At 32.5% G+C, this 27485-nt stretch overlaps 1 protein-coding gene across 2 annotated transcripts in view; it reads left to right on the top strand.

The window, feature by feature from the left end:
* The first annotated feature begins 4585 nt into the window (after positions 1-4585).
* Positions 4586-27485, top strand: part of LOC124826288 (spatacsin carboxy-terminus protein) — a 34300-nt gene continuing 11400 nt past the window's right edge. Inside the window, exons 1-14 of one of the 2 annotated variants that reach the window (XM_047299076.2) lie at positions 4586-4795; positions 5235-5416; positions 5520-7664; positions 8217-8292; positions 12811-12933; positions 19316-19571; positions 19667-20149; positions 20222-20407; positions 20527-20820; positions 21319-21939; positions 22437-22830; positions 22948-23075; positions 23246-23413; positions 25459-25659. In XM_047299076.2, the coding sequence (XP_047155032.1) occupies positions 5242-5416; positions 5520-7664; positions 8217-8292; positions 12811-12933; positions 19316-19571; positions 19667-20149; positions 20222-20407; positions 20527-20820; positions 21319-21939; positions 22437-22830; positions 22948-23075; positions 23246-23413; positions 25459-25659 (5250 nt within the window). In that variant the 5' untranslated portion in view covers positions 4586-4795; positions 5235-5241. Of the gene's footprint in view, positions 4796-5234; positions 5417-5519; positions 7665-8216; positions 8293-12794; positions 12934-19315; positions 19572-19666; positions 20150-20221; positions 20408-20526; positions 20821-21318; positions 21940-22436; positions 22831-22947; positions 23076-23245; positions 23414-25458; positions 25660-27485 lie in introns of those variants that run through there. The other variant, XM_047299080.2, reaches the window with a different exon arrangement.

Below are 27485 nucleotides of genomic sequence, written 5' to 3' on the forward strand. Positions count from 1 at the left end.
ACACAATTTCAAGGATTAACAAAAACAATTAACTTAGTTAAAATATGACCTCTTTCTTATAGAAAAAAAAACAGTCAATTAATCATTTACGACGAATTATAAAAATATAAATAATTAATGAACGAAAAGACCAACCTAAATTTCATAACAACCAATCAACTAGGACAAATCAATATAATAAAAAACCTATTCTATATAGGATTAAGTATAACATTAAACCAAACTTCCAAATCAAATTTTGCATCTATATGCAATAATTCAAATTTACCTTCATTCTTAACAAAATCTAAAATCCATTTTTATCTATTAATATGAAACACAAATCTAATAATATATTGGTGAAAATAATAATAAAAATGCATAAAAATCATAAACATTTTATCTATACCTATATATAAGTGGATTCTCTTTTTGATGTTCACATTTGTTTTCCAATTTTATCTTTTAAATATTTTTTTATTAAAAAATTATTTTATCAATTTCACTTAAGCTTTTTTTAAATTTAACAAATTTTTGTATTTGACTGTTTTTAAACTTAATTAGTTTTTTAATTATACAATATTTCCAAAATAAATAAAAACTAGTTACAATAAAATTATAAAAATTATTTATATTTAATTTTATAATAATAATAATATTATTATTATTTTTTTATTATAAAAAAATAAACTTACTTACATGTAATGTAATGAATGTGTTTTTCTGAAACGTATTTTATATTAAATATCAGAATGAGAATTGAGGTGAAAAAAATTGATTTCAGGAGAACTGTTCTTTTTATTTATTTATTTAAAAGATCAATAAATTGTTGGATTTTTAAGGTTTTTCTTTACAGCAGTACAAATACAAATCTGAACTCTAAAATAAAAATATTTTTGAATTTATTTTCATTCAATAAGTATTTTCTAGTGCATTACTTTTTTATAGTTAAATATATTATTCATTTTAATTTTGTGTAAATTATATCAGAAGTACTTTTACCATCAAAACATTTTTTTTATTCATTTTCTATGTTTTATGTTTTACTGTTCCTAATAATCCTTCAAGTCCATGTCTGTATAAATGAAAAACAGTCGTATAACTTTTTCTATGAAAAATTATTGTATAACATTGAATATTAGGTTACTAGACCCTACCCAACTAAAAAAGAATTATCTATAAGTCAAACATTAAATTTAGAAAAAGAAAAAAGAAATAGTTTATTATGTCAAATTTCATTCATACTCCAATATTCTTCCAAAAGTATCCATATAATAAAACTAACAAAATACTACATCAAATATTAAAGAAATGTACTATAGCATATATTCAATTCCTACCTTTAAATACAAATCTCATACATTAATTAAATTTTAGATACTTCAGAAATCATGTATCCATAATATTTTATAAACATAAAGAAAGAAAACAAAATTTAGTATTTAATAAAAATTATAAAATATTTTTTAATATTAAATATCTTCTATTTAATATTTCATAATCATTTAAGGATTAAATATCTTCTATTTAACATATTAAAAAACACTTTTAACCTCTTTAGGTTTTTAAGTGAGAGGTTGAGGGTCAATGGTTGAGAAGAGGTAAGATAAGAACATTAAAAGTAAAGCAAGACAGATTTAATGTGATAAAAAAAAAGCTTTTATAACCTCTTCTATTTGAATTTCTTGTTTTAACTTATTTTAATTTATGTATTAGCAAGACAGTTTCATAAACTCTTTAGTTTATAAATTTGAAATTGATAAACTATTTTATTGGATTATAAATGTTTAGTAAAAGTTAATTAATGAAATAAAGTAATACAAACAATATAACTACATAAAGTTTTATTATATATACAAAATTTACTTTTTTGACTTTACTGTTATGGAATTATACATTTATTTTTTAAATGATTAAATACTTATTAAATTTACTTCATTTTTAAAAGTTGTATAAAACTTTGTTTATTAAAAAAACATTTTATTTAAATGAGTTGATGTACCAAGTATTGACCAAATTTAACTTTCATTTGATTTTTTATATAAAATAATTAATTTTACATTTTTCTTAATAAATTATTAATATATAATATAAAACCACAGCGGCTAAATTTAGCTAAAAAAGGGTTACCGTGATGTTTCTTGGTAATGAAAATGCAAAATGGTTTCAACTTTTGAAGTCATTAACCAGTGAGATAAGAAGCTTTGAGCTTTTGGAAATGGGCTTCTTCTACAATCGGTTTTTGTTACTTACACTCGTCAACATATCTATCTACACCTCCCCTTCTTTAATTTTTTATATTACCAAATATACCCTTTTATCTAAAAATATGCATAAATCCTAAATTATTTCCACTCAATCCTTTTTTTTTTTATAAAATGTTTGTAAATTTCATTATAAAGATATTAGATTCAATTTTTTATAAAAAAATTTCAATCAAAATCTTAACTTTCATCTACACAAGATTGAGGTATATTTTATTCCTTTCATCGTTTCAAAAAATACCATCTAATAAAATTATTGTAAGTAACTTTTGAAAAAGTTACAATACTTTTCAAAAAATTTCTAGTGATTAACCTTTGATTATCTCTATTACAAAAAAGGGAGATAATTTTTTTTTGGAAGCTACTTAATTAGTTTGTCTCTAATTATTATAAAAGAGAAATAAAAGAAGTGAACGAAGAGGAGCTGGAAAAAACATAAAAGAGGAATATGAAGAAAACTCAAAAAAAAATATTAAGGTTGATAAACATTTACATAAATAAAAATGAATTTGATAAGTAAGGGTGTGTAAGAAATAAAATTTATTCATATCTCAAATGTGGAAGTCTTTATCATCCTTAAACAAAATATAAAACATATAATATAACCAAAAAAGGACCTGTACATAATATAAAATATTTTATAATATTACATAAATGCTTTAGTATATTTTGAAAATTATACATACTAAACTGAAAATTGAGTTTTACATCAAATTGATTTATTAAGTGAAATAGTTTAATAACTAAAGGATACGGAGTTGTAAATATTGTTTTAAAATAACTTTTTTTTTTCATGAAAACCTAATATACTGCTTCACAAATCCATTTACTTAAAATATATCATGTTAATTACTTGTCTAATCTCTCATGTTTCTTTTTTTTTTTAAAATATGCCTTAACACATATAAATTTTCTACATTAATTGTATATTATTTGTTTTCACTTTTTATTTTTTTTTAAATTTAATTTTTTTATGATAATTTTATTTTTATAATATTTATCAAATGAATGTAAATATGTATTATTTTATTATTATAGCATAGTTAAGTTTTGAAGTAATAGTTGGCTTAGTGATTTTCTTTTCTTCTTTGTAAGTGACAATATTCAATAAATGAAAGATATTATTTTTCTTCTTTTACTTGGTGCGGTTGATAACAAAATCAAACAATAAAGATTTAATCGAAACATAAAAGTTTCACACACTCAATAAAATAACTGTTCAATAAAAAAATATTATAAATACCCATTATGAGATACTAATAAAATAACTCTTTAACAAAAAAAAAATTATTATAAATACCCAAATTTATGAGATACTCAAAATTTAATTAAGAAAAAAAAAGATAATTGTGTTAAGTAAGATGTTTCATATAAGAGAAACCGAATTAAATTGTTTGGTAGAAGAAATAAAAACAAGTTACAATTTATCTTTTTACCTAGAAAAATGTAAAATGATATAAAAAAAAATGTGAAAGAAGAACAATCTGATCTTGTAGAAACTATTTAATGAAAGTGTTTTGAACTATTTTTCTTAATGTCTTATCTATTTAGTTTATCTTCTTCATATTTATTTTTAGATTGAATTTTAAAATTTCAAAAGTTGTCAATAACTAAAATAAACCTCATATTTATAAAATATACCATTAATAAAGAAATCATTCCTTTTGTTTTACTAAGTTTTGTTTTTAATTTTACCATTTTATTAACTATTTTTAAACTAAAATAAATAACTTGTCACAACAATAAAATTCACCTACACAAATAAAAAAAATGTCTATTAATAAATTTTAGAAACTGTTTATTTTTATAAAAGCTATTAATAAAGAGAATTTTCGCTTTTGTTATGCATAATTTTTTACAATTTTACTATTGCAATACTTGTTTATTTCAATTAAAATAAAAATAAATAATCTATACAATAAAAAAAATTAGTAATAAATTTACAAAAGTTATCTATCCTTATAATTACTTTTTCTAATAAAATTTTTATTATAGTTTGATAACATTTATATTTCAATAATTACTGTAAAATAACTTTTTTGCTATAATAAAAAAAAATGGACACACGTACTCTTGAACACACGTAATCTTGACACATGTGTTTCAACTAGTTATAATATATAAATTGCTTATCATATTCTAAAATATGAAATATATTATTATTATAAATTAGATATTTATTCCCCAAATTACATATATAAAAGTATTTTGTTTTTATTAATGTTTTAATGAATGGGTAAAAGAAAGGTAGTTGCTTTTCCTTTTCTCATAAATATATATATTTTAAATAAATAAATAACTCGAGTATTATTGACAGTAAAAAAGAAAGAAAACCGAGTTGGATCTGAAGAGAAGAGAAGCGCACTGTAGACAAAAGACACCATCTTCGTGTTAGTTCTATTCATAATGCTCTAAAATTCGCTCCATTCTCATCTCAACCCAAACCAAAACCTCTATTCGTATATCTCACTCACACCCTTCTCTTCTCTTGTTTTTCTTCTCTATATATCCATGCAAAGGAACGATTCCCTTTTATAATCGCTTCACTCCAGGTTCCACATCTTCTATCCTTTTCAATTTTTTTTCTGGATTCCAATTTTCAGTTCTCTTCGTTTCTTGATGTTATTTGGACTCGCCGAATATTTTTTAGAATAATCTGTTGAATCCGGATAGGTTTCGAGGTTGGACGTGTTTTCGATTGCAACATTCGATTCCACCACCACCGATTCACGGTTGGTTTAAACAATTAAGAAAATAAAAATTGTGGAAATGAAATTAGTCGGTTATTGCTAGTGTTTGTTTGTTGTGGAGAAAAGGATAGTTAAGTTTCACGTGTTGCGAGCCTTGTGAGCCTTGTGAGATCGCTTAGGTTGATCTTTTGAATGTTGAAGTTGGCGATGAATAGGTTTTTGGAATTTGGATAACTGGCAATTATTTTATTATTTATTTTAGTGGATTTTGTTTTGGTGAATATGCGCTTGGTTGAATCAGGGGCAAGATGGATTTTCCCTTGAGCAGTGAGGATCCAGCTATACTTCAATTGCACAATTGGGACCCTTCTGAGACCCCAATTGGGCTGTCGGACTTTCGTGAAGCTTTTATTTCTCCTACAAGAGAGGTACTGCTTTTACACTCACATGGAAGGGAAGCTCTTTTACTTCCTTTGGGTAAAGGTGATTTCTCTTTTCCTTTATTCACAATTTTATTTACAATTGTCTGTGTTTCGGATTAGTTGATTACATGTTACAATACGTGCATTTACTTTGTTACTTGCAGGAGAGTTCCATTCTGGTGGTGCTGAAGGGAACGTTGATGGTTACGATAAACACAATCCAGGGTCATCTAATGTTTCCTTGGAGGCATCCTCTAGGCCTAGTTGTTCAGTTTTGGTAAATGAATCACCTTGCACTTCAGGGTCGGATGTTGATACTAGTCTTACTGGAACAAAATGTTCAAGGTTCAATAGTTACCGATACATTAGTGATGTGAACTCATTGACATGGGCACGATGTGTGGATGGCTATGACCAGCACAATGATGCTTCATTTAGAGAAGTTCTATTTGTTTCTGGACGATGTGGGGTAACAGTCCATGCTTTTCCCAAACTAACTAAAACCAGTGGAATGGATGAAGTCATGTTAGAGGGTAACTTTAGGCAAGGCAGGTGGGTGGAATGGGGACCCATTGCTACTTTATCTTCCAATATTAGTCATGGAGTCTCTGGAGGCGAGAATGTAAATTTGACTGGTGGAGATGGCGGAGTCGAACCATTAAGTGGCTCTGCTACTAAGAGATACTTGGAGTCATTTTTAACTAAAGTTGAAACTGTTGTATGTGATGGTATTCTACGGACCAAATTCCCCGAGAATAATGGATTTCCTTGCTCGACAAAAGTGGTTTCTTTTAGCGTATTTGATGGCAGCCTATCTTTGGACCATCTCGTTGGAGAAAAATCAGTTCAAAGCAAGGAGAATGGACAGGAACCAGTTGATTCAAATAATAAGTTTGATATTTTTTCCACTGTATTTGGTATTGTGGTTAATGGGTTCTATGAATGCCCTAAAGTGTTCTCGAGTGCTTCATGTTGCTTGGTAGGATTTTATTTTACGTTAATCCATCACGTTACTGTCAATAGTAGTGATGCAAATCAAACGTGCAGGAGCAGAAATTTAATTCTTGTTGCCAAATTAGATAGTTGGGGTATTCAGTGGGTTTCAATGGTGAAGCTTGACGAAAGAATAAACATTGCTCAGGCAGTTGAGTGGATGGATTTCCAATTTTCTGATAATCTTCTTGTTTGTCTTAATTCTTCTGGATTGATTGTTCTCTATTCTGCAATGTCTGGTGAATATGTGACATACTTAAATGTTTCGCAGGCATCTGGACTTAACCCTCATTTTGATTTTCAAGGATTAGAAAATTTGTATTCAAATGATGATACATTTGCTAAACAGGAGTGTGGCATTGGGGATAACATGTCTAATCAGAAGAGTGATTCTTTTAGGAGATCATTCAAGAGGTTAGTTGTAGCTTCACAGACCTCCCTTTTAGCTGTGGTTGATGAATATGGTGTGATCTATGTGATATCTTTGGGGGAATATATTTTTGACAAAAAGTACTCATCTGAAAAGTTGCTTCCACATTGTCAGCAATTTGGGTTGGGAACATTAGTTGGCTGGGGAGTTGGTGGTTCGGATCTTGATTGCCAAGCAGTGCACTCAAGTGATTTGAACATAAAATATGGAAGTGCTGCTTCCTCAGACAAAGCTGTGGCAGGTAATGCACTTCAGAATATTAATGGTTGTGCATTAAAAGAAAAGGGGGATTTGTATAGCTTCCATTCAGGCGTTTTTTCTGCTGCTTCTAAAGTAAATAATAGTCACAAATTTCATGGTTCTGATGTCAAATCACCTGTTATGAGAAAGATACTCATTCCCAATTTTAGAGTATGTGAGGATGATTCTATTTGTTTCTCTCCTTTGGGAATTACTATTTTTTCTAAAAAGAAGCGTGTAAAGGATCAGAATGGTTCTCAACTTATCCATTTTAATCTGCAAGTGAATTTAGAAGTCCATGATGACAACTTCTTAGGCAGTGTATGTGATGATGTATACCACTTTGATGGAAAAGATGTCGCAGGAGAAGCAATTGGTTGCACATTCCAAGGTTGTTTTTATATTGTGAGAGAAGGTGGTCTATCTGTACATCTTCCCTCTATTTCAATTTCACCAAATTTTATTCCTGTTGAGTACATTGGTTATCGCCAATCAAGTAAGGATATAGGGATTCCAGTTCTACTAAATGACAATCTAGAAATAAAAGAACCAACGAAAAGGTTTTCTCCTTGGAAAGTTGAAGTTTTGGACAGAGTTCTTCTTTACGAAGGCACTGAAGTGGCAGAGCAGCTGTGCTTGAAAAATGGTAAGTTTTACCAAGAAACATCATTTTGCATTTATTTATAATATTCATTCACCGGAAAGGTATATAAACAATTTTTTTTTCACAAGTTTCTGTAATGGGGATGTCATAATTAATGTCTCTCCTATTCAAAGTGATGGTTCCTTTTTTCTGTAAAGGACTCTTTGTTTCATTGCATTAATTGCTTCATTTGAATAAAATATTACACTTCATTAAATAATTTCTATTTTTTGAAAATACATTCGTTCTAGTCCAACTTCTGTACATAAGTACCTTTGGATATTTTGCAGTGTAAGAACCAATCCACTTGTCCTGATTTGCTGATTTGGTTTTTTCCTTGCCTTTTGTTGACAAAATTACCTCTATTTCAAGATGATGATGATGATAATAATAATAATTATAGTTGTTGTTGTTATTATAGAAACCAGAAAATTGTCTATTAATTTAATTTTTGGTTTTAGAATTTGATGTGTTTGTATAATGGGGGTGGTGTTCTTTAGAATTCAGTGCAACTATTTTAGGTGCGTGGTTATTTATTTATTTATTCTTTGTCAGGATGGGACATCAAAGTATCTCGTATTCGTCAGTTACAAATAGCATTGGACCACTTGAAGTTTTATGAAATAGAAAGGTAAGCCAAAATTTAGTCAATGCATGCTTGATTTATACATTTGCTTTGTAGTGTCAATTTTGTGCCATAATCTGTGGTCATGTTCGTAGTGTTTTGTTTAAAGAAGAAAGCAAGGACGTATGGGGGGAGGGGCAATATCAATGATATTATCCTTAGATCGTGTATCAACATGATTGAGGAGTTGGATTAGTGGGCCAGTAATTCAACTAGTGAGTCACAGGATAAACTTAAAATATAAATTTAATTCAATTGCACATAATTTTTTTCAACGTTATTCTGTGTAATATATTTATATTTCTGGTTTCTTTCAAACTTCAACATTACGAAGTAACATGAAATCACTAATTCTAAAATGTATCATTTACACTATTCAAAATATAATATTAAACAAATTTGAAGAGACAAGTCCCATACAGTTTTGGACTGAGGCACCAGATGATTATTCAAATAAAATATATAGTTATCAATATCGCTTATAAAATCAGTGGTTTTTGCAGCCGTTTGGGCTTGGATAAGCTAGCAAAATTCTGCTCACCGGTCAAACTTGTTGTCTTATTTGGGTTTTATAACATTGATATCACTGAAAAGAACCTGGAAAACCCTGAGTGTTAGTTCTCCATCTAGCAAACAACCTAGGAGGCATGTGGCAGAAACTGTAGAGTTTGCAAAGGGATACTCACCATGCAAAGTGGAAATATTGGGCAGTTATCAGCATTTTTTTAGTTGATATTTATTCCTATTCAATACAATTGGTTTAGTGTTGTAATTTAATATCTTATCTCTGGTGGCCGTTGACATGAACATATGACTTGATTGTATTAATTGATACCTAGTGAAAGAAGGCTTTTTTTGTTGTTATCTTCACTGTGATAGCAGATAATCAGTAGGTATTCCTTTGGTCTGGGGTGGGAGATAGGAACAGGGATCTTCTTATCATCTAGGAGGTTTATTGTGGCACATACAAGGTTCTAATTCTATCAGACTGGTCATTCAAACATGTAAAAGTTGCTGGTCCACAGTCTGATCATTGAACTATGCAATACATGCACACAAACATTTGTGTGTAGAGAGAGGATAGGAGAGGAAGGGAGAGGCTGATAAAAAAAGGCTTAATTAAGTTTTGAGTCCCTGATAACTTTGGGAACTTTCAATTGAGTTCCTATTAAATTTTTGTGGTTTAATGAGTCCTACAAAATGTAAAACTTCATTTGAGCTGATAGATTTTTCTGTTGACTAAGTGATATGACTGTTAATTGGGTTATGTGACCGTTATCTTGTCCCATTACCTTCTTTAGTTTTCGCTACATGTAATTTTATAAGTTTATAACTTTACAATTTTTTAATTTTGTAATTTTGTTTTGTAATATTGTAATCTTATAATCTTATAATCTAAAAATTTTGTAATTTTACAATTTTGCAATTTTTTCACGAGAAAATTCTTTGACCAACTCTCTGTTGGCAGAGAATTGGAACTGAGCTTCACGTTTTGCAAGAACCACCTTTCTAGTTTAGTCTCCACCTCAGTTTCTGTAACGTGCACCTGCAAAGCGTGAAGCTTGGGTTTCCAAAGGAGGGGTGGGCAGAGAATTTTCCGATAAACAGGACAAGATAACAGTCATATCACCTAGTTAATAACCATATCACCTAGTTAACAAAAAATCTAACCGCATAGGTCAACTGAAAATTTTTAAATTTTTGAGAACTCAATAGATTACAAAAATTTAATAGGATTTCAATTGAAAGTTTCCAAATTTGTTAGAGACTTAAAACTTTATTAAGCCAAAAGAAAAAGGAAGGGAGAGGGATTAATGTGTACAATTTTTGTGCTCATGCTAACTTTGCTTACGCAGCTGCTTGCTTATTTTAAAATCTTATCATTTTCCATTTTCTATTTTATTAATGAAAATTTTATCATGTGCCATTTTCTAATTTCCATCTCCTTTAGCACAATCCATTTTTTCTTTCGCCTACATAGTGTGAACTGTATTCTGTCGCCTTCATTAAGTCCCCCATCATTTATCAAAATCCTATTTTCCTCTAACTCTAGAAACACAAATATCCTTGGCCAAAAAGTGAGCATCACATGAGGTAGTTATGAAAGAGCTTAAACCTGAACTGTTGCAGATCACCTCTAAAGAATTAGGATGGTATTTTGGGAAAGTTATTGCAGTTAGTGTAGGGGTTGATTAGTTCGTTAGAGAGGTATTTTTTTTTGTATAAATGAATAAAGAAGGAAGTAGGCATTAAGATTGTATCAGTTGTAGATTGAACTTGTTCTGTTAATTGAATAAAATCTTTCATTTTCTTTACCCATTTTGTTTGGGGTTTTTTTAACATCTCTGGTATTGATTTCACTGCTGCCACTATTTGAGAAACTTCTCTCCCTTTTGTAGACTACTGGATACCCATAAAAGGATTTCTAACTAAGCATTTTTATATGGATATTGTTTGAACGAGATTTGAAGGTTTAAATTGTTTGCATTATTATAAATTATAATTGAACTGACCACTCTGAGACTGTAGTAGGTGTCATCATTATTGCCAGCATTAACAATGAGGAAACTTGGGGTATGTTCTGATTTCTGAGCAATTATTGGCCTTATGGGGAATACTTTTATGCCTAGCTTTGGATAATACTGGATAAAACAATTTAACTGGTTCAGTTCAGTCACGTGCATCTGTATTTTTTTTTTTTTGGGAAGGAATATAGAGGAGTAGGATGTGATATGAACAAGAACAAGATTTGAGGAATGTGTTTGAAAAACTTGTGTGAAAATGAAACTATCATTAAGTGGAGAGTATGCACAGACAGGATAAGAAGAGAAAGTGCTACAATAGGATAATTAAAAACTTGAGGAATGTGTTTGAAAAACTTGTGTGAAAATGAAACTATCATTAAGTGGAGAGTATGCACAGACAGGATAAGAAGAGAAAGTGCTACAATAGGATAATTAAAAACAGTCAATAGAAAGGAAAACTAAATTAAAGGATATCATGTGAGAAGATTTTCATTGGATGAAGATGAAATCAATTGTAAGAAGTTGGTGCAAGAACTTGATGTCAGTCTGCCATACTCATTTGTTTATGCAATCACAAATATTTGTGTTTCATGAGGGCTATTTTTTAATGAGAGGAGTCTCGTAGGCCTTATATCAAAATTAATAGGTGGAATTAGACCACCTGATTGTTTGGTCATATGACTTTTGTCAGCTCTTTTGAATAATTTGTGATTGCTATATTTCAACTTTTGACATTTTGCTGCATGTTGTTTGAATTAGGGCTGAATTGTGTGTTGTCTCTATCTAGCATATATCTGGGTATGCCACTCTTGGAGAAAGTGGATTTTGAGTTTAAGTAAACCTCACAAATTAATAGGTTTATAATTTAACCATATCTCTAGTCATATGAGGTCTCCAACATATCCTCTTGTGCTGAGGAGTGACTCGAAGATGAGACTAAATATTTGTGGATGGTGCGATAATGGGTGACATGGTAGGTCTAACAAACCTTGTTATAATAGACTATGGTACCATCTTATAAAGTAGATATTAAGCTTACTTCAACCTCATAAAACTGATTTACAAGGTACTATAACCAAAAATAAAAATGCCAGGGGTAAGGAAGTTTAAGTCAATAACAGTGGGAAAATGGGTTTGGCTGCTTGGGGGAGGAACTTCTTTAGCATTTAATGAGATATTATTGTTGAATGTTCAACACAATAAATTCACCTTCTTGCAATTTCATGTGAAATGCACAATCAAGGATAATTTGAATATATGAGGGAGAAGGTTCATTGATGATGACAGTCATCATAGGGTTTCTCCAATGGGTTTATTGCCAATTCTTGGATTGTGTACGTTGAATTGTGGGCAGCTTGGGACTCTTGGAGATAAGTTTGTCATGAAATGAAAACCAAGCAATGTGAGTCAAATCAGTCTAGATCTTCTAATAGTCAGAGATTTCGAAATATGGATGCAACAGTAAAATGTTTAGGGTTGGGAAAAGGGGATGGTATGACTCACTTTACTATTGTGATCTTATTTTTTATTAAATGGTTGGGAGCTTCCTTCTTTGTTCTACTACTTTTCTTATTTATCAAATATATTCTTTCAAGAAACTTTTAGCATTTGTGACAGGCCACACTAGATCTGGCACTCCTTTATCAACAGATATCCATTCTTGATTTTACATTTTGATATAGTGTAGACTACACAAATTAAGTTATCATGTGTGTTACGATGGTTAAGAGGAAGTGAAGTTGTAAATGAGATGTATTATAATGATGTGTTTTTTCTGTAGGTTTTGAGACATGTTAGCAACATATACTCTGTAAGACATTCTTTTCAACATTCTTGATTATTGGCTGAAAATTTTCTCATTGAGTCAATTTTGAATATATTTCAGCCATACTAGAGAATGTGTTAGAAAAGTGTTAGAAAGTGTTGCTAGCACTCTTTAGGTTTTTATATGGCAAATATTATCTAATGAAATTCACTTTCCAGTTTTATTGATGAACAGATCTTTGGAAATGCTTGTGGATGTTGATCTAGCAGAAGAGGGGATTCTGAGATTGCTTTTTGCTGCAGTGTGTCTTATGCTTAATAAAAGCGGTAACGATAGTGAAACTTCTGCTGCTTCAAGGTAAATTTATTTGTCATTGCGGACATCCATATATTTTTGTCCTTTATCATTCTCAAACCAATTTACTACTTGATAATGTCATCTGAGTAGAATATATGGAGCCAATTTCCAGTTTTGTCCTCCAAAGATGTAACATGACATCACACTGGCCCTATAATGGCTTGTTACTTTAGGATAGCGATATAATTGTTCATTGAGTTTAGAATGTTATAGTAGTATATAGAGAGAGAAATTGAGAAAAGGAAAGCTGTTGTATGATTTTATAAAGAACACGGAGTGGCCCTAGGGTATAAAACAATGTACAAAGTGATAGGATCTGTTATAGATCTAACTGAATAACAGACTAGTAACTAACAGAATGCAGTTGGATTATTAAACAGTAGCAGCATTCAGTTCACTGAATAACAGAATGACAACTGGATCACTGAATAGTTGCAGCTGTCAAGACTATGCTCTAACATTGCTCCCCTACTAACCCAGGATGTTGGTGACTGAGTGTAGTAAACTGTAGTTTGGAGAGTGGCTTGGTGAGGATATCCAAAATTTGAACAAGATGGACATGGAGGGAGCCATCCAGAAACTTTTCTCCAACAAAATACATTATACTCCATGTGTTTTGTCATGGAGAAGAACAGTATTGTTATTCAACGCCACTGTGCTTTGATTGTCCCTATAGATAGTTGGAGTAGTAAAGGGAACTTGTAATTCCCTGAGCAGGGACTGAACCCGCGGAGTGTCAGATGCAGCAGCAGCTAAACTTCAATGCTCTTCCCCAACACTAGATTTTGCAGCAATAGTCTGCCTCTTAGACTACCAGTAAATGAGGTTGTTCTTGAAACAAGCAGGCACCAAAGGTGGATCTGCAATAATCCACATCAGATCCAACATCACAGTGGGCATAGAGGGGAAATTAGTGCTTCTGCAGTCTTGTTTGAAGGAGAAGACCAGGGTCAGAAGTTATTTCTTGTTATCTTAGGGTTTTCTTTACAACTTACCTATGAGAATTTAAAGGTTGTCCCATAAATTGGCAAACTTTGTTGACACTGTAGTTGATTTCGGGATGAGTGATGATGACTGCAGCCCACCAACAATGGACCGAGAGTGAGTTTGAGTCTTCCATGTACAGCAGTAGCACTGTGCTTATGGTGGCCTGATTTTGTAAATCATGAATATATTTCCTTTGAGAAAGTAACAAAGAACCATTATAAAGGTATTTTACTTAAATAAACAAGAAATGGTCCAGTTGGTCAAGCTGTTTTATGGTAAAAATGGTGGAGTATATTGGTAAGAGTTTGAATTACCGTGGAGGAAGTTCCCATACTGATAATACTCTCAACATATACGAGAACATAAAGGCAAGTAGTTGAAGTATAGTGTACTAGTAGAGAAGTAACTTTGTAATTATCACATTATAGAGGCAATTAGAGGCAAAAGCAAAGACCACGTGTTTGATTTTGCAATTGTATATTCGAACATGATTCAGGAGCTAAATTGAGTCTTCACAAAATTCGTATCGCGGAGGAGCTCACTTGTATTGTATTGTACGATTGAATTGAATGATGCTTACTATAATGCCGTGATGTATCTATTTGAATTGACCCTTACTCTCGTGGTAGCAATTTCCAATTAAACCATATATTCCATTTAGGATACTAAGATGTATCTATTTCAATTGACCCTTACTCTCGTGGTATCAATTTCCAATTAAAATTCCATTTAGGAAACTAAGATGTGTCTATTTGAACTGACCCTTACTCTCGTAGTAGCAATTTCCAATTAAACCATATATTCCATTTAGGATACTAAGATGTATCTATTTCAATTGACCCTTACTCTCGTGGTATCAATTTCCAATTAAAATTCCAATTAGGATACGTAGATGTGTCTATTTGAATTGACCCTTACTCTCGTGGTAGCAATTTCCAATTAAACCCATTAAGTTCATTGTTAATTCATAGATTCAAGGATCAAATCTAATCTTGTGATTTAAAACCTAAGTATCTCTCCTCTAGGTTCAACATTTAAGTTCACCTCTCAATCCCTTTCCTAAGCAATTATGAAGGTTTAAATCAATAGTTAAAAGTTTCATATAAAGGAATACAATAGAAGAGAAATCAATTAAAATCAAAAGTCATCAAGGGCTAGGCCCCAATACCCAAATAAAAAGAACTACTCACATATGGCTATAAGTTATCCCATAAAAAACAAGAGGTCCGAATAGAAGATGATAAGGCAGTCTGTCACTCTTACCTACGTTCAAAATAGTTAACCTAGCACAAAAAGTGCCTATTCAAAGCATGGGCACAACAATATCAGGCCCACACTAAAAGAAAATTAGTTAAATAGAATAAAATACAATAAGAAAATCTTGCTAGAGATATGTTAGATATATTATCTTTATCTTTTTTCTTGTTAGAGATATGTTACAAATAAGAAATAATAACAAACTAATTAAAAATAAAGATAATATATCTAACAAGATATAACCATTGTGTAATTGAGAATATTCTAAGAAAAGACATTCTTTAGACTTGAAATCAAGTTTGTGACTTATATGGTCGTAAAAGAGGAAAGCAAGAGCATGCCAAAGTTGAGAAAATAAAAATATGGGTCTTTATTGAACAAAACCGAATAGGGAATCAGAAAGTTTAAGGACGTTGTAGGTCTTGATAATCTATTGATAAGATACACAACAATAACAAAAGCATAATCCCAAAACTGTAAACGGAAAGAGGCATGATGCAATAATATAAGGCCTAAATCAACAATGTGTCTATGTTTGCGTTCAATGACATCATTCTGATGATAAGTTTGAGGACAAATGAGTTTATGAACAATACCATTATGAGCTAAGAAGGTGGTAAAAGGGCACTATTCACCTCCCCATTCTGACTAAACACTCAATTTTTAAATTCAGTTGTAACTCAACCATTTTCTTAGAAGTTTGAGAAACTGTTAAAGTTTTAGCTACCATGTTGCAGTAACTCAACCATTTTCTTAGTGGAAATATCCATGCGGATCTGGAATAAGCATCTACCAAAAAAACATAGTATCTATATCCTACATGAGAAGTAATATGTGCAGGCCCCCATAGATCAATAAAATAAGTTCTAATGGAGAATATACATGACTAGAATCATGAGAAGGCAACCTATGAAATTTTCATAAACCATAATTAGCATTATTGGACATAGGAATTTTGCAATGTCTAAGTACGATTTGCATAACATGACTACTTGGATGACCTAATTGGTTATGCCACGTTACAGAGGTAGGCTTATTGACATTGCTAGAAACATCCTTTATTACAAAGGATGCTTGAGTAGAATATGTAGTGAACTTAGGAGAGGACTGCAGCTGAGGACTGATTGAAAAGTTGAACATTGTTGAATGAATACAATCCATCAGCCATAACCGCTCCATGGAGAACTTTTTTCGTCCCATGAGACTTGACAAGACATTTATCAAAATGAAACTCAGAAAACAGAGTTATCCTTTGCAAACTGATTAACGCTTAAGAAATTTTTAGTAATGGGGAACATGCAACAAATTTTGTAACTAGAATAAGACTCTAGAATCATAAGGTGAGACAAAAGAAGATGAACCAACAACATAAGTACTCAAACTTGCACCATTTCCAATGAATATTTGATTTGGACCTTCAAATTGTTGGAGTTGTTTAATATTTAGAGGTTCACCAGTGACATGAAAATGGGCCACAGAATCTGGTATCCGTTAAGTATTGGCATTACCTTGAGAGTCAAACTTCATCAACGTAGCACTAGGTTGATTATAGCTATTCGACTTAGTGTTTGGATTCACCCAAGTGTTTGAAGTCTTGTATGAACCAACTAAATAGGGAATAGACTATTGTGTAGTCGGATCAATAAAAAATAATGACTCATGCTGCTGACAAGAGACATAAGATCTGAAGTGACAGACATTGGTTGTATGACCAAATTTTAGACAATTTTGCCATTGTAAATTAACAAACTTTCCACCACGACGTCTGTGGCAGAACCTCTAGCAGGATCTCCACCAAGAGAGGACCTTGGAAACCTCCTATTTGTTAGCACAATGAGAATGAGAACCTTGAGTGTAGTTCAGATATGGTGTGCCTAAACTTTGAGTCTCTTGAACATAACGAGTAAGTTGTGTTTCATGACCATACAAAAGAGCATTAACCTCAGCAATGGAAGAAGTGCATTTCTTACTCTAAATGATAGAAACAACAGGAGCATAATCAGATGGAAGTCCTTCTAATCAACATGTTCTACATGCCTAACAGGAACACCAACTCCAGCAACTTCAACATAGTTCTTAATTTTGAGCAAATATCCTTCCATTGATTTTGAGTCAAGTTTGATGGCATGCATAGCAATACGTAGCTGTCTTGCACGAGATTTAGTTTGGAGACTAAAGTACTCATGAATTTTCTCCCATACTTCATAGGAATGAGGGCATCCAAGAACACGAGACAAAACATATTTTGAGAGAGTAGATTGAAGCCACACAGACAATTTTTGATCCTAAACTCCCCATTCTTCAGACTCAGGATTAACAATGTTAGTAACAAAGTCATGTTCATTGAGATATCTAGATGGAACCACTGGATTAACAACTAATCGTTGGAGTTTATGTGACTTATTTACTGGTTCAACATATTGACATCAGCGTAAGTAGTTAGAATCATCAATTTCTCAGCAATAGATGAAGGAAACGAAGCAGAAGCCATAGCAAGCAGAATTATGAAGAGCAGAAAGCAGAAAAACAAAAATGCTTAGAGAAAAGAACCAGAGAAAATAGCAATTCACTATGTGCACAATTAATTCACCTTGAGCAAAGCCAGATAAACCTTTGCAAAGCACAAATTCAGAGACGAAAGATGAAACAAAGAACAATTCACTGTTCCAAAACTTGAAATCCAACATCAAGCAATCTGGAGAATGAAGAACAACGCATGAACTGGAACTTGCATTTTGGAGCAAAGCTCAATTTGAATAGAACAAAGAGATTCTGAACAAGTAAAGAACAAATTAGTGGCAGAACGCTCAAATCATCAGTGCCAAATACTATTGAACTAAGAATTTGGAACGAAGAACAATTCACTGATTGAAATACAAAACGCTTGAGAAGAAGCAATCATGAGCTAGATCTGGAAGAATTCACCAATTAAAATCTCAAATTGATGAAGCTGAATCAACATCGAGTTGAAATGAGAACATATCACCAATTAAAGATGTACATTGATGAAGTGAATCAATCTGAAACAATGCACCGAATGAAATCACAAGAGGATGAAGCGGAAGCAATTGCAATTTGAACAACTTATAGAACATTGAAGAACTTGAGGAAGTGGGATCATTGAAGAAGCTCTGGATACCATCTTAGAGAAACTGAAGAGAAAAGAGAGAGAATTGAACATGAATTGAATATATTTATTACTGTATCACGCTTAGAATCATGAGTAAAAGATGTATTTATAACTGTAGTTTACTATTAGCTATTGTAAGACCTGACAGCTGTACAAAGCAGTAAAACAGTTTACAGGTAAACCTACAACTGTACAAGGAAAATAGGAAGTTGTACGATACTTTTGTAAACTATACAGGTTAATTGTAGTGTGTATACTAACAGTAAGTGTGCTTATTTTGGCATTCACCAATTATGCCCTAATTCCATCCGAAAATGTCTCTGCCATACTCTTAGAAAGTGGATTTAGGTTTAACTTAACCATAAAACCTGTGGTAAGGTTTGGTTTGTACCACTTATATGTACATGTGTATGTTTATAAATATTATAATTTGATCATTACTGTAGTCTATGTGAAATCTCCAACACATTCTTAGGTTGAGAATTGGACATGTCAAATGTGAGACTAAATATTTGTGGTTGGTCTAATAGAAGGTGTCACTATGGGCTAAACAAACTTTGTTAAGTAAGATGGACTTTGAAACCATCTCAAGAATAGAAAATATGAAAAAACGTCTAAGAGAGCACATTCATCTCTTAGCCGAATAATTCATTTATATGGATTCTTACGTTAGTAAAATACAAAATGATATGATGATCTATGGATAGGTGTCAGATAAGGTAATACAAAATGAGTTAACCTATTCTAGCAAGTTAATCCCTTCACTTGAGTTAAGCAATTCTAATACATAAAACCCCCAAAAATGTAATATGTTTGGTAAAAGAGAAAAAATAAATAAAAACAAGCAGGACAAAGGTTTAAACAATGTATTATGCTCTACTAGTCCTAGCTCAAGTGGCTTTACATTCTTAACGAGAAAAATGTACTGCTGAAATTTCCATTTAACAAGCTAGTATTTTTTTTTTAATTCTGACTTGTGATATTATGTTTTTTGTTCAACATCTTTAGGCTTCTTGCACTGGCCACTTGCTTTGCAACAAGGATGCTTCATAAATATGGGATGCTACAACATAAAAAGGATACATGCTTAGCAGAGAGCTGTAATAACACCAAATTACTTCCTCTTCCACCAATTGAACCAGTTAAACTACAAACTGATGTGGATTTTACTCGTAAACTTTGTGAGATATCTCATTTCTTGGAGATAATCCGAAATCTGCAATGTAGGCATAGATCAATATTTCAAAGGGCCAGTCAAGGACTGGTATGGTGCTCCATTGCTATGCTACTTACATTCTGCTTAAATTGGTTGGATTGTTTTTCCAGAAAATTAAGTGATTCCTTATTTCTTATACACAGGCTGACAGTGGAAAAGAGTCATCTTTAACAAGTACACACATGTTACAGGAAGATCCCCAACTTCCAATTCTTCCATCAGATTTAGAGTCATTGGATGTGTTGAACCAACGTGAATCGTCGTTTCCTGTACCAGGCAGTGCCAATAATGAAAATCTTGCACTGGTGCCTGTTGATTCTGATTCTCATCTGGTCTCAGATGAATTTGGCAACATATCTCATTTAACCTCATCAGGAGGAATTTTACACAAGAAAGTGTTGCCTGTGGAAAATCCTAAAGAGATGATGGCACGCTGGAAGGTCGATAACCTGGACCTTAAAACTGTGGTTAAAGATGCTTTGCTCTCTGGTCGTCTTCCTTTGGCAGTTCTGCAACTGCATCTTTTTCATCAATTGAATGATTTCGTTGCTGACGAAGAGCCTCATGACACATTTACTGAAATTCGTGACATTGGCAGAGCTGTTGCTTATGAATTATTTCTGAAGGTAATGCATATAACATTCTCATTAGCTCTTACAAATTACATTAAAAATAACAAACCCAATGCAATTATATAGGGTGAAACTGAACTTGCTGTTGCTACACTTCAAAGACTTGGAGAGAACATTGAATCTTGTCTTAAACAACTGCTGTTTGGCACGGTAAGAAGATCCCTGCGCACACAGATTGCTGAGGAAATGAAAAGATATGGTTACCTAGGACCATATGAGTGGAAGATATTGGATGATATGTCACTAATTGAGGTAAGTGGAATTTAGTTTTCTTAATTTTTGTGGTAAATGTTGTGCAGTTCAAGTAGAGTGAAGAGAAATTTCTGAGCTGAGGCTTGTAATCTTATTTGTCTGTGCATGTATATGAGAAGAGTCTCTATCCTAGCAGTAGCTTCTGGAAAACATATAATCACCGACTGAAAGATATCAGCAATCCATCAGGCTCTGTTTTAACAGTGGAAAGTCAATTGAGGCTCTTGCATAACCATTCATTTGATAGTCATGTCATTGAATGTGGTGAGATAGATGGAATTGTGTTCGACACATGGATTAATATTAGTGAAAGCTCATCTGCCCTGGAAGTTGATGAAGATGATGCTCCTGCTGGATATTGGGCTTCTGCCGCTGTCTGGTTTGATGCCTGGGATCAAAGAACTGTTGATCGTGTAAGTTCCTTCTCTGTTCCATGTCTGCATGTTTGTATAGATGTTAATTTCTATTACTGATTTCTGATGAAGCCAATGATGATTAGCAACTCTCTCCACCTTTAGAACAGTCTAGATCATGAATTTTAAATTGATTTTATATTTGTTTACTAAATTATATAAAGACCAAAAGAGGTTTCCGTGAGAATTCTTGAAATTTGGGTTTATTTTGAGTGCAACATTTCTCTTGGATCAGGTTGGAAGCAAAAGGGCTTGTTTTCTTAGAGATTTGGATATGATTGCATGTGCCTATTTATTTTTTGAGGTCCTTTAGTTTACCAACTTCAACAGACACCTTTATTAGATCTATTTTCTTGATTCTCTACTTGTTTTGGTTTGAATATGAAACCAAATATTTCTATACTTAGGATTAAAATTACAGCTGAAATGAAAATTTACTTCCGTTGTTTAACTATGGTAACATTATTTTTTATTATTCATTCATCTTTGTGTGTACAGATGATATTGGATCAACCTTTTCATTCAAGCAATTCTATATTGTGGGATTCACAACTTGAATACTATGTTTGCCGTAACAACTGGAAGGAAGTCTTTAGACTGCTAAACTTGATACCTCCATATGTCCTATCAGTTGGAAGCCTTCAACTCAATTTGGATGTCTTACAGCCTACCTCATCTTATGGAGGCAATATAAATGTGAAGTCTTCTAATTATGGAAGTTTCTTGTGCTCTTTTGAAGAATTGGATTCTGTATGCATGGAAGTTCCAGATGTACAAATGTTTAGGTTTTCACCAGACATATGTTCTGGGTGGATGAGGATGCTTATGGAGGAAAACCTTGCAAAAAAGTTTATATTTCTGAAAGAATATTGGGAAGGGAGTTTGGAGATGATAGCTCTCTTGGCTCGTTCAGGTTTCATATCTGGCATAGATAAGTTAAGCATAGAGGATGATCTTACTGAGACTTCATCTGTTCGAGATGGATCTATACAAGCTTTGCATAAAATATTTGTACATCACTGTGCACAATATAACTTGCCAAATCTTTTGGACCTTTACCTTGACCAGCACAATCTGGTCCTTGACAACGATTCACTTTATGCTTTACAGGAATCTACAGTAAGCTTCTTTATGTTCATTATTTGTTATTGTTTTGTATGTTTTTCTATTCCAATCGCTTTTTTGTCTTTATTTCAAATTATGCTTAGATGCTTCCATAAGAGGCCGATGCACTGAAATTTGTAGGTTCCATGTTTTTTGGTGTTTTTCAAACTTTATTAAATATTTTGTATTATAATACAATTTTAGTTACCAATTCAGGTTACCTCTTTGATAAAAGAAGAAAATTCATAAGACTATGTGAAAAAACATAACAGAATATGGACAATAGGAGACCCCTCTATAGAGGGAAAAAGGAAAACGAAGTAGAGAAAAATTATCATTAGTGCAAAGCTGCTCAATCCCAGAGAACATAAAGAAGCTTTATTGTTGTACAAAATTCCTTTTCCCATTCATTATTTCATTCAACTTATATTCTTCAAAACCTTTATGTTAACATGATCTTTGCTTTTAAGAGGTTTTAGCGTTGGGCATTGATACATATTGCCTCTTAACAGGTTGATTGTGAATGGGCAAGATGGCTACTGTTATCGAGAGTCAGGGGGTGTGAATATGAAGCCTCACTTGCCAATTCTCGATCAATAATGTCACGTAATTTAGTTCCTAGAAGTGACCTCAGTGTTCTTGAGCTAGAAATAATTCGAACTGTGGATGACATTGCTGAAGGAGGGGGAGAAATGGCTGCCTTGGCAACCTTAATGCATGCTGCTGTCCCAATTCAAAACTGCTTAAATAGTGGTGGTGTAAATCGGCAGAGTAATTCCTCTGCCCAATGCACATTGGAGAACCTCAGGCCGACTTTGCAAAAGTTTCCCACATTGTGGCGCACACTTGTTGCGGCGTGTCTTGGGCAAGATACAATGGCCTTGCTGGTCCCTAAAGCAAGAACCGGTTAGCATTAAACTAATTTTTTGGTAACTCACTGTCCCTATTCTACTAATATTTGGGCACTTAAAATAACCCTATTTTCTGGTGGCAATTTTTGTCTTTCGCAATTTTGCAATGCAGCTTTATCAGACTATCTTAATTGGCGTGATGAGATCTTCTTCTCTACCGGACGTGATACTTCTCTTTTGCAAATGCTTCCTTGCTGGTTTCCTAAGCCTATTCGAAGATTGATACAGCTTTATGTCCAGGTCTGTTTTATTATTCTTTTCAATGTGATTATATCTTTCATCTCCAATCTTTTGTTATCTTCTGTTTGTTTATAAACACCGCAGCAGTTGTGTACTTTGCATGCTGTTGCAGAAACAATTCTTGTATATTTATGCAATTCAAGTTATGTAAGTTTTTCATTACATTACAGGGTCCTCTTGGATGCCAATCATTTTCAGAGTTTCCTACTGGGGAAACTTTGCTACACAGAGACATTGATTTATTCATAAATGCTGATGTACATGCTGAGATAAGTGCAATCTCTTGGGAGGCCACTATCCAAAGACACATTGAAGAACTATATGGTCCTTTACTTGAGGTATGGGCTTTTAATTTTATTGTTTGTTTCTCTCTTATTTTCCTTCCCTCTTTTACAAGGATTTATTGTGTGCCTTGCCATTTTCGTACTCAAATCTTCTTCCATAATGTTTTCACTCCTGAAAATTGCCAAGAAAGGCTCCACTGCCTAAAGCTTGTTTAGCTATATAGTATTTGCAGCTTTATTGGTACAACGGACTCCAATTGCAACATAGTATGACAAACTCAATTGACTTGGTTCAGCCAGCCACCTAGCTTGTCTGATTATGTGCAATTTTAAGGGAACATTTGTTTCCAACAACTTATGTTTAGCTTAAGATCTTAGCATGACATGATGTAGTTTTGTTTGCATGACAATTTTGAAATGTAGTCAAATAACTTTTTACATGTGAATAAATAATGAAATAAGCTAATTGGTGGTGAATCAAAGTATTAGAATAGGATATGAAGAAAAGATAAGAAAAAGCTTAAACGTAATACTAATCTTGAGTATTATTTCACATACTAATCAGAGAATACACACCTAGATATATAAACAAAAAACTAACATCCAATATAAGCTTTCAAACCATACCATTACCAATATAAATTTGAGTAAACCCTTCAAAATGATCCAACTGTTGAATATTCTGAATGTTAAAAAGTGGATTTTAAATTTAACTCAACCTTGTAAAACCAACTTGTAAGGTTGATTTAGGGTTTAGAGTTTAGTTGGGTAAAGAAATGGGTATTAGTACTTTTTTAAATTATTATTATTATTATGATTATTATTTCTTTCATATTATTATATTTATTATTGGTCTTCACAACACTGATGAATGGATCTGTCCTGTTCTTTTCTTATCACAAGATAAAATGTGTCCTTTACTATTAGTGTTATGTATTTGTCTATAGTGTTCTATTTTTCTGTAGTTTGTTTTAACTATTTTACAGGTGTGTTTGTATATTTTATTTTCTAGATTATTTGTTAAAATAAGATAATACACTGCTCTGTAACTGTCTATAACCTCAACTGCTATGTAATGTCTCCTGGTCATTCATGTTTTGCTACAGAACATACCTGTATTTTTATCTTTTGAAACTGATAATACAGCCTACATATTTTGCTTTCACACGACTGCCTGTTACTATCCTCTATATATTCTTTTCATCATCCTCATCAAATTCTATTATTTACAAACCAGAAAGTTAATTGAGAAACTTCATGTTGAGTTTTACTACCTGACTGCATAGGATCACGATCTTATTTTTATTTCTTCCCATGTTTATAAAAAAGTAACATGTATGACTGTTGGACTAGCATGAAGTGGTTGAACCAGTGATCCAATGACTTTCTTCGTATATTAGACTGATTACAGGTTACATTAGTTTGCATTTCTTGTATCTATTATGATTTTGGAAAGTCAGTCTACAACATTATATTTGATATTTGTTTCTCCCTTGTCTTAGTTGTGTGAAGCTCTCTAACGAGCACGTCATGCATTATGTTTGTTATACTGTGAAGAAATGACAATTGTCAATTAGGAACGACTTTGTATCTTTGATCTTGTGTATTTTCCACCAAACATATTTTTCGTGCTTCATATGTTTGACCTCAATAGCTAATTACAGTTCTTTCTAATTGCTTTATGGTGGCTAGGCTACAAACTAAATGAGTACACCCATGTGACTGAATTCCATGCAGTTTCTGGCATGCTGTAAGACTTAAATCTGCATGTGAAAATTTCCTTGAGAGTCAGTTTTTCCCCCTAATCAAAGGTTATTGTAGGAAGCAATGCTGTGCAGTAAACAAACACAACAAAAAATCTGCATGAATTTCTCATCATTCGATAGTTGTTGGATAAGTCAAAAGTGTGAGGGACCACCTATCTATTCAAAATTCAGTAACTGTTCCAACAAAATATTCTGCCTATCTATTATTTTTCCATTTTAGAAGCTTGACATCGTGTCGTTCTTCTTTTGTACAAGTGCAAATATGCTATTTGATGAGTTCCATTCCAATTATATTTTGATATTATATCTTGGTAATTTGAATTGATTTTTCAGGAAAATGGATTTGGGCTTGAGCATCTTTTGCATCGTGGACGAGCACTGGCAGCTTTTAACCAAATTCTTGGCCACAGAATCCAAAATCTGAAGTCAGACAGGGAATCTAGTACTTCAGGTCATGGACAAACCAACATTCAATCAGATGTCCAGACACTTCTTTCTCCACTAGAACAAAGTGAAGAGACTCTACTTTCATGTGTGAGTTTTTTTTTCTTCTGTTTATCTAGATTTCTGATTATGAACATGAAACGAGAGTTATAATTAAAACAAATGAAAGCATCTAGAATGCTAAAAAAATAGGTTCCTTTTCACTAGATAAAAATCTTTGTGCTCATTGAATATAGTGAAAAACTATATGGGATTAATCTCTCTTGTGTAGAAAATACACATAGGATATTGTCTTTATAATAAAGAAAATACGGGTTAAGCCAAAAATACAAATAAAGAATAATAAGTAACTGAACATAAAATATAAAGATAAAATATTTATTTATGATATCTAATAATCTAATATATCTAACACTCCCCATCAAGCTGGATGTATGTACTAAACTTGTTACATATATAATCAATTTTTGGTCCTGGTAAAAACTTAGTGAAAATATTTGCTAAGTGATCACTTGAGTTAACAAACTGAGTCTTAATGTCTCTAGATACAATCTCCTCTGACAGTCAATCTCAATGTGTTTGGTCCTCTCATGAAAGACAATATTAGAACTAATATGAAGAGCAGTCTAATTGTCACATATAAGTGTCATTTAATTGACATTTCCAAATTGTAACTCTCCAAGCAGTTTCTTAAGCCAAACAAGCTTACAAGTGGCTGAGGGGATAACTTTATATTCTGCTTCTGCACTAGATTGCCCAATCAACATCTGAATAACAAACAACTCTTCTATGGTTATTGGAACCATATTGCAACTTTTTTCCAAGAGATTTTTTAATGTATTTTAATTTACGGATGATTGTATTCCAATGATATTTACATGGGGAATTAAGAAATTGGCTTACCACACTGACTACAAAGGAAATGTCAGGATGAGTAACAGTAAGATAATTCAATTTCCCAATTAGTCTTTTATATTGTTCAGGATCTTACATAGGCTCCCCCTGATTTGTAGAAGTTTAGTATTAGGACCCATGGGTGTATCAATTGATTTTGGATTCATCAACCCAATTTTCTCCAAAATATCCAATGCATACTTCTTTTTGAGATATAACAATACCATTATTGGATTGTGCCACCTCAATTTCCAAGAAATATCTAAGTTTGCCAAGATTTTTGGTCTGAAAATGGTGGTAAAGATGTTGTTTCATCTGGGAGATGCCATGGTTGTCATTGCGCCGTAAGAACGATGTCATCAATATATACTCAAGTAGACACATCCAACATAAAAGACTAAATGATCACCAAGTCATACCAAATTGTTGAACAACGTTGCTAAAATTTTCAAACTAAGCCTTAGGAGACTGTTTTAGGCCACATAACGATTAGCAAAGATGACATAACAACCCAAAAGACTTCCCTTAAGCAACAAATCTTGGAGTTTAATGTTTGACGCCCAAGTCGAATAATTAGTGCCATCTAACTTATCAATAGACAAGTGCATATTGGCATAGTTAGTATATATTGACGATTCAGATGCATTGGTGGCAGAAGAGATATCAGAAGAGACAGTAGTATAAGAAGCCATAGATGAACAAGAGAGAGATAAACCCTAAAAATCCAAGGTTCTCCAATCAAGGTACAAAGCACAAATTCTGAAAGACGAGAAAGAGGCGGCTTCGGTGCTCTGAATCATTGCTAGAGAGGAGTCAGGACGCTCTGCCACGTGATGGAAAAAAGGAGCAGATCCGTAACTTCAAGAGGCACATGAGAGCTCTGATGAGGACATCGTTGATTGCATGGTGGTCCCCAGCCTAGACGATCAAATCCGTATGGTCGCCAATCGAAACTGGACCTCCGTGTTGATGACAACATACGGCGACTACGGTGGTTATAGTGGCAAAGGCGATGTTTTTTT

This window comes from Vigna umbellata, chromosome 1 (assembly GCF_029865625.1).
Source record: "Vigna umbellata cultivar VRB3 chromosome 1, Vumbellata_1.0, whole genome shotgun sequence".
Taxonomy (NCBI): domain Eukaryota; kingdom Viridiplantae; phylum Streptophyta; class Magnoliopsida; order Fabales; family Fabaceae; genus Vigna; species Vigna umbellata.